Consider the following 15,303-nt stretch of genomic DNA (forward strand, 5'->3'; position numbering starts at 1 on the left):
CCCTAAAGAAGTCCCTCACTGCTTGCTGCATCGATCACCGTCAGTGGGCAACACAAGCAGCTGATCGCAACTCCTGGCGGCACACAGTCCACCAGGCCACCTCCTTCTTCGAAGATACCCGCAGGGCCCGTATGGAGGACAAAAGGAGAAGGAGGAAGAACCGTGATCCCTCAGCACCCATCCCAGATGAGACCTTCACTTGCAGCTGTTGTGGCAGGACCTGCCTGTCCCGCATAGGCCTCTTCAGCCACCAGCGTGCCTGCAGAAGACGTGGATGTCCTTCCTAGATCTTCGTTCGCGAAGCCAAGCCATGATGATGATGACCGTGTGTACCCCCCCCCCCCCTTTTAGTGGGGGCTGACGTCGGCTGCACGAGCCAAGGGGGCCAGTGCGTGGACTGGCGCAACTACAAGTGCACGGCTGGGGTCGCCACGGGTCTCTGCAACGGGGACGCCAATCGCCGCTGCTGCCTGGCGTGCAGCTCCACCTGTGAGTGTCCCCGCGCGTGGGGACACTCAGCGAGTCGAAGGGGCCGTCCATAAATGACGTCACGCGATTTTGGACGATTTTTTTTACCCCCCCCCCCTTCGTCACACGGCGTCAACAAAAAGTCAGACCCCCCCCCTCAAAGATGACGTCACAAAGCTCTGCCCTCCCCCCCAAATAAAACTAAAACATGCTTCAAATCGCTTTAAACTATTGTCATTGTAGCACGTATTTAATGTGGCGCTGCACTTTATTTTAAAAAAAGTATATTTAATTAAGTAGAACGTGTTGTCTATATGTATTTAAAGTTGCGCATTTTGATGTGACGTCAATTTCTCAGCCCCCCCCCCCCATCGTCACACATCGTCACAAATGTCTGACCACCCCCCCTCCTAGGTGCGTGACGTCATTTATGGACGGCCCTTAACATAATACAAAAAATACAAATGCCATAACCGTTGACCAGAATTAACAAGTGAGCGTATTGGCGGTACATCGGTGGTGCCGCGGGGAAAAAATGAAAATACAATTTTAAGGCCATGATTTTTTTTTTTCTCGCGATTCGCAACCCCAGGTCATACAACCTTGCGGGGTGGCGAGTCAAAATCAGTCCTCGTGATATCAAAGCAGTCGAAAGACGAATGTCAGTTACACATTTTGATTTGAGACTGGTTTATGAGGACCGGTGTGTTAAGCTGCACCGGTGTACCGCCAATACGTCCATTTGTATTTGTTACATGTTCACCGGATTGTGTAAGTTTAACCGGTAAAAAAACCAAAACAATTGTTAACTAGAACTGAACCCTAAAAACTTATCGGGAACCAATTGCACTGTAACCGTTATTTCCCCGGTTTCGGTTTAACCCGAACCGATGAGACAAGCCAACGGTTCAACTCCCAGCCCTCTGTGCCATGAAAAGGTCACGGATTTGCTGATGCCCAGCCTCCCTTCGCTATTACTCAGAGGCGAATAAGGACACGGTACAGATCGTGCATCACCATTAACCTCCGCACACTAACGTACAAATCCTCCCCCCCCCCCTAATAACACGCTGTATTGCGAGTCCCAAATGGAACTAAACAGCATGAATTTGCGTGTACCGCAGTGCCGGATTTATCCTAGTAGCACAAGTAGCTACATATGCTATGGGCCCCGCACTTTCAAGGGCCCCGCGCTAAATATTTTCAAGCTTTTAATTCCGGTTCAGTGATTCTGCACTTGCTCTATTACTATAGTACTATACCGCCTTCAACTTTTATGAACGACTGGTGTTTAAGGTTAGCGATTTGTCGTATTATCCGGCTGTACAGCAAATAAAAAAAATACAATGACTTCACTATGCAAGTAAAAAAAAAAGTAAAATATTTTTCTATATTTAGGGCCCCTTTATAACATATGCTACAGGCCCCGCACTATCTTCATCCGGCACTGATGTACCCGCACGTTACGCCTGCAGGTCTTTCCAACGAGCAGAGCTGGTCGCAGAGCGACGGTGGCTGCACGGGCAGTGGTGGCACGTGCCAGATCAACAGCAACTACTGCGCTGGCTACTACGCCAGCGGCAAGTGCGGGGGCCCCTCCAACCGGCAGTGCTGCCTCAGTGAGTGACCGCTCACCGAGCAACCCCCCCCCCCTAGGCATCCTCACGGTCACGAGGTGAACCCGACGGACGGGGCGTTGGAGCAAGTGGGACGATTACCTTCGGTATATGTGCAGGAGAGCGGCGAGTAAGCCTCGCAATTAGGCTTTCGTGGGTTGACTCTCCAACACACAGGTGTGCTGAACGAGTAACGAACTGGCACGTTTTGTTAACGTGGCAAAACTTACTCATTGGCTGTGTCGGGCGGTGGCGGGTATAACGACACATTTATATTTACGCGACCGAACACGAAAAAACCCCTCTATTATGAAGCGAGTAAGATCGCCAGACATTTACAGCTGAGCCCCGTGTGAGTCTTCAGAGTGATTTGAGGCTGACCCGGGTAAAGAGCCGTGGTGATATTTGTAATAAGTATAACCAGTAAAAACAAAGTTTTTCACTATAAATCCTTTATATGCGTGGCGGCTAGAGTCCTCTCGTCCTCTGGCTTGAGATGGCTGCCACCTATGGGTCAGATGATTGTCTGCCAGTATTAAGCAATTGGTAATTAAATATTTAATTTGTTTTCCCTAAACAGTGTAAAATTTTGGAAAAATGTTTTCACGAACATTAATTGTCTCGCACAACGAGTCTGTGTGCAAAATGTCAGCTCGATTGGATCACGGGAAGTGGGTTAAAAAACGACCGAAAGATTTGCACGGTCGTAAGCAAGCAAGCAAGCACGCAAGCAAGCAAGCGAACTTAATATAAAGGATTTAAAAACTGCTTTTGTTTCTGGCGTGGTTTCAACGACATTAATGTTTCACCTTGCTGACACGTGCGTTCTAAACGGAGGCACCCAATTATGTGACATATACTCCATGAATTGCAAATGTGTTTGGTGTGTTTATTTTACATTTCACTCAGGCCATGATTTAAATGCAGTACAATTAGACTAGTTTTCATCACAAATACTGGAGCAGCCTCACGCTGCTGTAAACATATGGCAGGATACAAAGTGATTGCCGTTAAAGGATTCAAATCCCTTCCCATATATACAGAAACACTTCTCATCCTATTGTGCGTGCACTACAGGACACCTTCCCGTGCACTGTATTATTTCTGTTGCACGAGCATTTGCGCAAGCAAGGTGCTTGGATGTGGTCTCCTGAAAGCGATTACATCTTCCTCTTATCGGAGTTTTTGTTCAGATTAGAGGGAGTGGTCCAGAATTAGTGGCAAATTCATCTTAATGCTTGGGAAAAAGGAATACAATGTGTGAATAAACACAAATAACTGCATGCGCCCATAGCCCATCCTCTCATCAAATTGTACGAGGAGTTTGCGTGAGTACTCTATCATATGTGCCGTGCTGTTTTGCTGCTAAAGAGGTAAATACGCCCCCTTAAAATCACGCCACTGTGCAATTAATGCGCACACCCTTGATCGAAGCCCATGCTGAATTCTGGTTAAAACCTAAGGGGCTGCATTGATAAGAATGTGCAAGCACATCCTGTACCAAAAAATACCCAATCACTGTCATCACACGGTGGTTGTTACATCGGATATATGATGCTACACATGACAACGGTGGTGAGTTTTTTGCAGCCTGTATTAAATGCTGGATTGCTCTCAAATGGCCGCGTAATGTAAACATTTTAAAACGGAACAATTGTACGTTAATACTCTAAGATATGATCAAGGGTGGCACGCCACCTATTAATAAATCAACGTGTGCTTTTTGGTCAGTGCCTTATATGCTATAAAAAACTAACATCTGTGTTTTACGACTGCATGAAACCCATAATCATCTCAACTAATGGCACAAAAGACTCAAAAACATTCAAGTCATAAGCTCAAGTTAGTTTTGTGGGGCGGGTGGGGGGGGGACAAGGCCATCTGTTGTTGACTATAGGCATTGCCGTAAACCCGTGGTTCTTAACCTGCGGTCCACGCACCCCCTGGGGGTGTGAGATGCCCTCTCTCGGGGTGCGAGACGTGGCCAGATATTTGTTAGAGGGATAAATCATCGCAACACAAATCAAGCACGGGAACGTAAGTACAACAACTACTTTGTCTAATCAAATCCTACGTATTTATGTCCATTAAACATTGTTTTCTTACGATTGAGGACCCAAAGGGGTGTAAGTAAAGGTGAAGAACCACTGCCCGTAAACGCTAAAGCGACCACTCTTTTGTTGGCAGAGAGCAGCGGCAACTGGGCCACGATCTGCGCCGGTCAGTCGTCCAACAGGGTGAGAGGCTGCGACAGTAAAGGATGCGGCCACTATGGCGCCCCGAGGTAAGGAACCCTGCCTGCGTCCGTTCATTCGCCGAAATCGTAGCCTGATTCTGCGCTTTGAGATACACTTCAATATGAAAGGCGCTTTATAAAATCGAGGTTATTATTATGATGCTGATGATTATTATTATTCAGCTACGGTGCTGTGATACTTGACCAGGAAACAAAAAAACACAGCGCTGGATTGTCACGGCATGTTTTGCAACATAGGTGAAGATACCTTTAAGAAATTGAGTCTTGTGTTTATTTTAACTTTTTAAACAGTTCGCAATCAAAACTAAATTTGGATGAAGTTGCAACTTACTGGTTCACCGAACTGTTGTGGATTACGGTAAAGTGATGTATCAAAGTAGACTTAGTTTTGTGCTCAAGAAAAGTCCGTTTCCATTGATCTGGTGTATTTATAAAATTACAATGGCATTATTAGCTTAGCTAGGCAAATAAGAGATGTTTTCTTCCTGCAGCTGTGTTTGCAATGAAAGGGCACGTTTGCAAATGCTTATTTATGATATTATAGACAAAAGGATTAATGCAAGAGTCATTGTTTTTTTTAGCTTTGACCTACATCTCACATATGAAACTACAATAATATCCGGTATAAATATACATTTTGAAGAAGATGAAAAAAAACTGCAAACACTCTGAAAATTTGTACAAACATTCGTGATTTCAAACGTAGTGAAACTTAAAGAATCCAAAAACACTCCGACATTCGACAAGAGCAAAATTCCAAAACTTTCCGCTATTTTACGATGAACAAACTGCCTCCACGCTCAAACAATGCGGGTGTAGCGCTCCGTAGCTGTCGATGGCTTTGAACCACTGGTGCTAATTCCACATTCAGAATCAGAATATTTATTTATACTGGAGAAATCCAATAACGTCAGTACAAAAAACACGATAGGAGTGCAAAGTACAAGCAAGGTAACCATAAAACCCAAAACACATACAAATAAAACTAACCATTCTCCATCCTACCAGGCAGAGCCCACTCAAGTATTAACTTATTTTTCAGAAGCCACCTGGCCACAGGTGATAGCTTATCAAAGTGACTTATTACGTGGAAATTTCCAGCAGCAAAAGTAATCAAACTAATTTCATTGGCTGCTGGCCTCTCCGCGTGATGACCACGATTCACTTCCCAGGCAGCAGTGCAGTGCTCATTATATCGACCTCACAGGGGACAATGAGCTGCGTCGACCCCCAACTCGGTTTGAACTGACGAGAGTCGTTCGTTTGCAAATCGAAAAATATATTTACGCCACCACGAAGCATAAAAAAGAGAATGTATCACCGTTTAACCCGAATTACTTTACTTTTATCCAGAGCCATGGTTTACGATTTCGGTCAAAAACACAAGTTTCCTTTGGTTGCACCCAAAGCCGTCCCTATAGTCACGGTGAAGCTGGGCGATTGCCCTGGGCCCCGCGCCTTGGGGGGTTGGGTGTCAGCTGTAATACTTCCAGTTTAGTTTGAAGGCGTTGGGGGGGCCCACGCGCTGTGATATACACCGTGCCCCCCCCCCCCCCCCCTATCATAGCTGTCGACCCATACGGTTTACCCCGTATTCTTGTACAGGCAAATTGAGTTTTCAGGTCCATACGGTGTGCAGCCGTTTCAATACGGGCAAATTTTTGTCCTAATTGTTTGTGTTTCTCCCTTGTGACGGGACTCAGTAGGATCAACGTTGAGATCTATAAAGGCACGGGGTGACCAATAAGGTCTGAATTGGTCTGTAATAAGGTAGGGCACTGGTAAGGGGTTGACAGGTATGCCCTATGGACGGCCTTGGTTGCGCCGACATTACTCAGGTCACGCACACCGCTGTGTTAACCCTCTCAACGCTGTTTGAACCCGACGCAGGGGCGACCGTCAGCACATGGGAGCGGACGTGGTCTGCAATGACGGCTCGGTGGTTTACTCTCCCTTCACGGGGACCCTGCAAGGCCAGGCCAAGCCGTACGGGGATGGTAGTGCCATCGATGATGGAGTGAAGCTCTCTGGCTCCGGTAACTCGTCACTCACACCTTCATTGCTTCCAATTTCGGTTGATTGGCGGCCTAAGTCGGTGGCATTTGCCATTGTGGGGGTAGGGGGGGAAATTAATTAATAAATGGGGGGGGGGGGTGCGGTGAAAGTTTATTCACACCACACGTGGCAAATGTTTTCAGTGTTATTGAGGACCTGCCGTCAAAGCTCCAATCGCATAGGAGTGTGTATGAAGTCCTGTACATAAATGTATACAAATGGGATGATTCAAACAATGGAGTACAAAAATGAGAGAGAGAGAAAAACAATTGATTGCGTAATTAAATTGGGACCGGGGAATCTCGACAATTCCTCATCTCCAGGGGGAGGGGTGTGAATTGTGTACAAGCCTGGGTCACAGTGCCTTTGCAGTGGCTGCTGGAACACCGTGCGTCTGTTCTTGTCAACTTGTTGTGATGTGGGGAGTGGTGATGGAGCGGTTAGCACGCTGCGCTACGAACCTGGCCTACCAGGTTCAATTCTCACTCACGGCCAACACCAGTGACGATTATCTGAACCGGTCCTGGGCCTCCTCTAGATCGACTCAGCCTCAAATGAGTACTTGGTGCGGTGTGTAAACATCGCTACTGGGGAGACAAGGGCGGTCGGGCGTGGTGCTGGCCATCCACCCCCTCGTGTACCATGCTGGCCTTCATAGGTGCTCGCAAACAGCACTTGCCCATACAGTCTGTTAAGGCTATACAGGGGATATTTGTATTTGCTGTGATAGTTCACACAATGCGAGGAGTAAAATATTATTTAAAGATTTTGTACTTCTTTTCTTTACAAAAAATATTGTAATCATAAATGTATCTGTCACTGGCAATAATTGTTTACTCCTATTCAGTACGCTTTATGTTACTCTAAGCAAATTTGAGTGCGAAAGCAAATTTGTACGTCATTATTCGTTATTTAAAAAAAAAGTGTTCAATCGTTTTAACTTAATATGAAAAATCATAAAATATCAGCGACGTTTCAGAGCTGAAGAACCCCCAAAGACGATGTATCCCCCAAATATCTCTCGCACAGAGACGCAGACACCACAGACAGTCACACACACACATAGATGACGCATGCAGACTGCGCAAGACAAAGACACCAACACACACGCGGGCAAGCAGACGTATACACAAACACAGACTTGCAGACACAATGCTGATTACATACACGGACACTTGTGTCAGGGCCTTCAGTAACGCTGATCAATAATAATTACGACAGTATCGTCAAAATCACACATTCCGCCCAAGCTGGAATCTTGTCATATCTGGGGTGGGGCCCTCAGCTACTACCCCACTCTACAACGAAGAGAAGGCAGGTCGACCGATGATCGAGTGCTCACCGAATCCCCCAGTCACCTCCTTATACATCACCGGGTCGCACTCGTTAAACACAAAGTGGCTGACGACAAATGAACCACCAATGGCTTGCCGATGTCGCCCAGGACAATAAACCGTCACCAAGCGAACTCTGGTCATCCTCGCAGCAGCGGCAGTGGCGTTTGGCTCGCCATTGAACAAAGGCGGTCACCGCATCGCGCACTTTCAGATGCGCTTCTGCGGCCGTCTGGGACGCTCTTTCTGATATGAGGAATCCACTGGAGCTATTATGCACTTTTAAATCATCTAGATAAAAACTAATTTCTTTAGAACTGCTTTTTGTGTGTAGTTTGTTGTCCTTCCCCCGCACCTCCGATCAGCACGGTTCGCTATGTACGATACAAAAGAAGTTCAACATCCATAAATCATCACTCTTCTATCGCTACTTACCATGGCTACTGTTCCTGTGAACTTGGTCATTGATTTCTCCACCCATGCTGAGATCTTGGTCTACCAGACACCGGCTGTGGTCGTCTTATCCACGGTGTGTTCCAACCACCACACTGCACTGCTAGTCTTCGTCATTCCCTCCCATCGGCTCTTTCGCCAAGTTTATGAAAACCCCTTTTCAACCTAAGAAACGCGTTAACTCTTTAACTACTGCAAGATTTGTTGCCAGCTGCTTGGCATTTTTTTGGGGTGGGGGTGGGGGGATTTGGGCCCGTGCTCAATAACTGTGATAACAAACGAAACATCAATGCCACTTTCATTATTCCCTTCTTTGTTTAGTTTCTATTCAGGCCTCAAGATCAGCTCTGCCGGAATGAATTGTATACATCAGGATGGCCATGAGAAGAGGATGTATAGTTTGTGGTTGCATGCTGAATGATTTTCCAAGTGTGGTGTGATTCATAATAGAGGTTTGTGGGTTAGATCATGTAAGTATAAATGTGTCGTAACCCTCTACCAGCCGACACAGCCAATTAGGAAGGGATTTGTCACGTAAAAAAAAGTAAATTAGTTTACGTGACAAATCCCTTACTAATTGGCTGTGTCGGGTGGTGGAGGGTTACGACACATTTATACTTGCGCGATCTAACCTAAAAACCTTGATGATGAATAATATTGGTCGCGAAAGCCTACGTGTTGAACTGTGGTGTGATTTTTTGTCTAAAGAATGTGTGGAACGGTTCTTCGATCAATTGAGCAAAAACGCGTGATGGTATTATTACCACATTGGTCACGCGTTGATCAAATGCACCGTTGTCATTATCCCCGTGGTTGTGTTTGTGTCCAGGTTACTGCATCATGATGTTCTACCTCCGTCCCGACAGCTACACGGGCTCCGTCACCAAAGGCCAGCGCATTGGCTACCTGCTAAACATGCAGTCTGTTTACCCCGGGATCACGTCTCACGTGCACGTCCAGATGTGCGACAAAAGTGACCCCACGCCGTTTCTGTGAGCAGGCGCTCGGTCCCCGCGGTGCCGAACTTTTGCCCGCTGTTCCATTTGCCAGCCCCAATAATTAGCACGCTGCCAGCGCCGCAGAGATCTGTTCACGCGAGTCCCATGCTAGAACGAAATGTCGTACAAGAATCTTTAACATAGAACTCGAATGCTGAGAGGCCCTAATGACATGTCCATTTCAAATCGATGAATCAACAGCACTCAAATCCTGGGCTCCAATTGAGATTTTAGAAGATTCTCATCAGCAGCGCATTTTGTTTCCTAAACACGATCACCAATGAACAATAAAATACATTTTAAAGATGTAGTTTTTGTGTCCAATTTGGCTGAACCTCACTCTAAGATGGGCAGAATCATGAAGCGTTGCTGAAGAAAGAACGGTATGGAGGTCACATGAGAACCTGTTGGGGCAACATTGAGTAAAGGCTTCCCATGTCCAGCCACGGTCATTATGAACACCACGTGAGGCTCTAGTGGCGTGCGGGTTGCAGGACGGAAACGCGTCTTGTTCTGTGTTAAGGTGCCCGCAGCACAAAGTTACTCTATGCCGCACTGTTACGGTGAAATGAAAGAGACTTTGATTTGTCAAGTCACAATGCAACGAACAACCTGCGCGTTTTTATCATTCTGTCAAGTCCCTCCAAGACCTGATGCAAAATGTAGAAGAACATTCTCAAACACAGTTTAAAATATGAATAAATTTAAACCTACAATATTGTTTTACCGATATAAGTTGATTGTATTCTCATGTGCATTACACGATGATTCCAATGTTTACCCCTCTCTGAATGATTGTGATTCGCAAATCTGTACCTGTAAACATTACACAATAAAACATATTTGACTGGCATTGCTACGTTTGGCATCAGTTAAGGACATAATACTGGTAGGAACCTCCTGGTTACACCAGCTCACAGGGGATTATTGTGTCCGTCCGTCATGCAGGGAGGGCTGGGTGGGGAGAGAGGGGCTGGGTGGGGAGGGGAGGGTGGGGAGGGGCTGGGTGGGGAGGGTGGGGCTGGGTGGGGAAGGTGGGGAGGGGCTGGGTGGGGAGGGTGGGCAGGGGCTGGGTGGGGAGGGTGAGACTGGGTGGGGGGTGGGAGGGGTGGGGCTGGGTGGAGAGGGGCTGGTCCCCCCGTGGTGCCCTTATAAAACTCAACGTTTAACCTACTCACGCCGGCTTGTGCCCGCCCTCACAGTCGGGCATATTTGCGGAATACACCACGCCGCCGTTGACCCTGCCCATTGACTGAGCAACCCAACGTTCCTACCAGCTCCCTCCGCAGGAATGTGTTAGCGTAAGTTTAACAAAACATTTCTGGGGGCACAATGGGAACTGAAATTGCCAGCCTTAAGTTGTTTCAGCTGCTGGCTGCTGCCAATTACGGAAGTAATAAAATAATAAAAATTAAAACATAATAAAATTAATTAATTCTCACGACGTTTCGGCTACAATGCAAGCAGCCGTCTTCAGGTGAAGAATGAGACACTGCCAAGCTAGGAGCCTATATATATAAGCTGGGTTGGAGGTGGAAGAGCGCCTTAACAAAAAGAATGTGCATATCAATAGGAATTTAGCATATTCATGGAAATGCGTAGGAGGTGGGCGGGGGGGTTTCAAAGTCATATTATGCCCATGTATTATGCAGGATAAGCAGCACCAAGGGAGGGTGCAGGGAGTAGCATTAACAAAGGTAAGGAATGTTAATAGTATGTAGCTGCAGTTACTAAACAACCACGTAGAAAACTAAAGTATAAACTACATAAAAAACTAAAGTATAAACTGCATAGCACCATCAGTATACTTACTATACTGTACTCTACAATAAGCTGAGTTACTAACAGCAAGTAATACATTACAATTCTACGTCGTAAACATATAATATGCTTCCATCTAAACTTTATTCTCTTACATCACATGAGCATACACCGTACTATATACTGCCATAGATAAACCCAACATTAAATTATATACTGTATTGCTATAAACCACCTTATACATTTTAATATAACACTATGTATTATTCTACCCACCCTAATGTGTTATATGTTTACTATACAATTACGATACTATATATTACTTTGTACATTGTGTAGAGGAGTAGAGGGGAGTGGTGGCGTCGTGTGCGCTGTCCGGTGCGGTGACCTCACGGGACGTGGGGTCGCACGCGCTGGGCAGTGCACGTGACGTCACCCCTCCTCGGGTATTTAAGGGAGACCCCGTGACGTAAGCGGGGTCACTGGAGGAACGGGGATAGTGGAAGGGGTAAGAGGGAACCAGGGATAGTGATACGTGTTAATAAACCCTGGCGGAAGCCCCTAACTCACCTCCGTCTCCGAGTACTTCCGTCTACTACTCAACAATTGTATTAAGCATATAAATGTTATACTATTTGTTATTATACACTGTACCATTGACCGTCGTGTCAATGGGTGAGTCGTGGCAGATCACTGTTACAACTCAGTGGGCTCACATGACATTGACTTCTCCAAGACAGAGGTTCTCTGCATGCCATCTGGCTATCATGAGAGATTCGTTCATGAGGCGATCCACATATACAAACACAGAGACAATTTTAACCGAGAAGATGGATTCTGGCTTAGCAATCATTGGAAGGACGTAATAAACCATTTCGGATCTTAACTGATTGTGTTCACGTTTACGGTGACTTTCAGACCGCGTTCCACTCACTGGCATTGTATTCTCCGCAGAGAATGGATTCTTTGCTCCGCTGCAAGTTTTCCCCCCGCGACTCACCCATTGACACGACGGTCAATGGTACAGTGTATAATAACAAATAGTATAACATTTATATGCTTAATACAATGTAAAAAGTAATATATAGTATCGTAATTGTATAGTAAACATATAGCAGTGTGATACACATTAGGGTGGGTAGAATAATACATAGTGTTATATTAAAATGTATGGTTTAAAGCAATACAGTATATAATTTAATGTTGGGTTTATCTATGGCAGTATATAGTACGGTGTATGCTCGTGTGATGTAAGAGAATAAAGTTTAGATGTAAGCATATTATACAATTTTTACGACGTAGAATTGTAATGTATTACTTGTTGTTAGTAACTCAGCTTATTGTAGAGTATAGTAAGTATACTGATGGTGCTATGCAGTTTATACTTTAGTTTTTTATGTAGTTTATACTTTAGTTTTCTACGTGGTTGTTTAGTAACTGCAGCTACATACTAACATTCCTTTCCTTTGTTAATGCTACTCCCTGCACCCTCCCTTGGTGCTGCTTATCCTGCATAATGCATGGGCATAATAGGACTTTGAAACCCCCCCGCCCACCTCCTACGCATTTCCCATGAATATGCTAAATTCCTCTTGATTTGCACATTCTTTTTGTTAAGGCGCTCTTCCACCTCCAACCCAGCTTATATATATAGGTTCCTAGCTTGGCAGTGTCTCATTCTTCACCTGAAGACGGCTGCTTGCATTGTAGCCGAAACGTCGTGAGAATTATTTTATTTTATTATGTTTTATTTTTATTATTTTATTACTTCCCTTCTACGTGACTTTACCGAAAGAACCAAGAAGATAAAGAATATTTATAAACATGAGTCATACACATTTTAAATTGCATTTTAAAAAATACATATCACGACGCAGGCAAGGAGAATCGTTCTTGCCAAAGTTTATTCACAGAAACATTACCATACGTTTTTATCGAAAGTAAGATTGTAAGTATAAAGCCATGAATATAAATGGTGAAAATACTCGCCAACTCAGAATTTTGCTGATGATACGGTCATTATAGCAGCCAATGAACAAGAATTCCAGAATATCATTGAAGAACTTAGCACAGTATGGAGAAATTCAAAGTTGGGCCCTAGATAAAAATATGAGCAAAACAAAGCTGAGTTACGACAAGTCCAGTAAACACGAGAAGTTATCAAAGGGACACAACTGGATAACACGTGAGAGTATTACATTCAGGACAATTATAGAAATCTGGGTTGGTATCAAAATAATTAAATACAGTATTCCCTCGATATTCGCGAGGGATACGTTCCGGAGATGGTCGTGAATATCACATTTCGCATTTCATAATATTGGCCGACGAATGTCGTACACACAACGTCAACAGATCATTTTAAAGCTTCCAGAATTTCTCGATCATGCTCATCTCTTTACCGCGTCACTTTATCTCTCATCACCTTATCCCATCACTTTATCCCATAGCTTCCCCGCATCACATTCTCTCTCATCACTTTATCTCATCATTTTCTCTCTCTCGATGTAAAGTCGTGTAGCGTTACAGATGCAATTCGCGGATTGCCAAAGTGGCGGGAAAGCAAGTTCGTGAATAACGACGGAATACTGCAGTCAAGTGAGAGCATGTTAGAGTGCTTTTGGAAAACCGAATTTCATTATGAAAGCCAACACACTAAAAATGTGTCTAAAGAACAAAGTTTTCAATCAGTGCCCATGACCTGCTGTGACATGGCTCAGAAACGTGGACTTAACAAAGGGCGAGGATGTTGCGTGTTCACCTCCTGCGGTTAATGCGGGCAACTGTGTTGGTTATTCACCTGCGAAGCTAAGCAGTGTTGAGTCTGGATAGTGCTCGGATGGGTGAGCACCATGCACAAAACAGGCTGCCGGGCCTTGGCGGAGCTATTGATTGGCCGATAAAGAGCATTGCAGCAAAGTCGGGTTGCTATACCGCACTTCTATGCTGCCTGCCTTCACCGACCCGCAATGATCAGTGCGGTAAAGCATGGTCAAGTACGCAGGTGTTGGGGAGGCTGTCATCCAGTCGTCGATTGGCTAAGAGGCTGCACGTGTAGATAAGTGATGAAGATCTATTTCAGCCGCTCAAACAACATATCATGACATCAACAGCTGAAAAACGATTAGTGTAATGACAAATGACAACCATGTGGGCACTGAAGCTTAAATAAACGGTGAGTCATGACCAAAGGTATATCAATGCATCAATTAGCTGCAATCGCCTCGATTATCTACAACGGGTCAAGTCTTTTGGGTGACTTTTTTTTAAGTTTCGTCAACATATTAATCTCGAACTAAATATAAAGCTAAGCCTGTATTTAATGTCAGCATATTGTGAATGGAATTTTAATGTTTATAATTCAAGACTTTAACAAACCTGCCTCTGATGCACTACATTGTTCGATGTACATCAATCTAAATGGTTTAAACCGAGATACAAATGCTAACATTTTAAAGCCCCAAAAATGTAGATGGATTGGTTTCTGATGTATCACATTGATACAAATTTAGGATTTCTACCCATGAATGGTTATTTTCATTCCGTTGGGTATAATGCTTTGCACTTGCAGTGTAAGCATCATTGCATCTTGTTTGATTGGCTAAACAGCAATCAGTTATTTAATCATATCACAAACCTGATCAAATTTTAAATGAAAGGTGACTCGCCATTAGGCGGAATTTAGAATGCCGTGTATTTCGTAATTAAACATTCAGAACCAGACTTGTCTATCCTAATCAATCGTTGACAAGAAGGCTGCACACGACATCAAGAGCTGGACAACGATAAGTGCAATGACACGCTCAAAGATAGTGGGCACTAAAGCTTAAATAAAAGGTAAGCCACGGCATCCGTCTAAAAATGGCCAATAATATTAATACTGAACCGAAGCAGACGTGTCACCTAATGCATCAATTAGCCGCAATTGGCTCCATTACCCACAATGGGTCAAGTCTTTTGAAATATGTTATTCAGTTGTTTTGTCAAGATATTAATGAGAATCAGAATATTTAGCTTTCGGTCCTCCAATATTGATATGGACAATGACGAGACCCAGTCTGTTGTTTTAAATATAATCTGGCCCGAAATACAGCGACTGTGATCACTAACACGAGACGGCTAATCCTGTAATATTTAATGTCAGCTTATTGTAAAATAACATTGAATACGCATCGTGACCTTCAAGCCTAATGCACAATTTGCATAAATGTTGCTATATAATACGAGGCGTAAGAGGCAGGAAAGCAGAGGGCAGTGCTTCTGAAGCCTCTACAACATTTCATCTGTCTTGTTAAGGGAGAAGAACAGGAAGACAATGAATATTCTCATTCTACTTGTCCTTTTGGGACCTGGTAGGTTCT

At 44.5% G+C, this 15,303-nt stretch overlaps 2 protein-coding genes across 3 annotated transcripts in view; both read left to right on the top strand.

The window, feature by feature from the left end:
- Window positions 1–10,034, top strand: part of LOC133343099 (leukocyte cell-derived chemotaxin-2-like) — an 11,999-nt gene extending 1,965 nt beyond the window's left edge. Inside the window, exons 2-6 of the mRNA XM_061552603.1 lie at window positions 352–489; window positions 1,944–2,087; window positions 4,272–4,368; window positions 6,232–6,377; window positions 9,013–10,034. Coding sequence (XP_061408587.1) covers window positions 352–489; window positions 1,944–2,087; window positions 4,272–4,368; window positions 6,232–6,377; window positions 9,013–9,179 — 692 coding nt within the window. The 3' untranslated portion in view covers window positions 9,180–10,034. The remainder of the gene's footprint in view (window positions 1–351; window positions 490–1,943; window positions 2,088–4,271; window positions 4,369–6,231; window positions 6,378–9,012) is intronic.
- Window positions 10,035–15,196: 5,162 nt separating this feature from the next.
- Window positions 15,197–15,303, top strand: part of LOC133342853 (leukocyte cell-derived chemotaxin-2 homolog) — an 89,928-nt gene continuing 89,821 nt past the window's right edge. For both annotated transcript variants that reach the window (XM_061552186.1, XM_061552185.1), the window contains exon 1: window positions 15,197–15,294. In XM_061552186.1, the coding sequence (XP_061408170.1) occupies window positions 15,258–15,294 (37 nt within the window). In that variant the 5' untranslated portion in view covers window positions 15,197–15,257. The remainder of the gene's footprint in view (window positions 15,295–15,303) is intronic.

This window comes from Lethenteron reissneri, chromosome 16 (assembly GCF_015708825.2).
Source record: "Lethenteron reissneri isolate LAM-NWPU_2019-01 chromosome 16, ASM1570882v1, whole genome shotgun sequence".
NCBI classification, from domain to species: Eukaryota; Metazoa; Chordata; class Hyperoartia; order Petromyzontiformes; family Petromyzontidae; genus Lethenteron; species Lethenteron reissneri.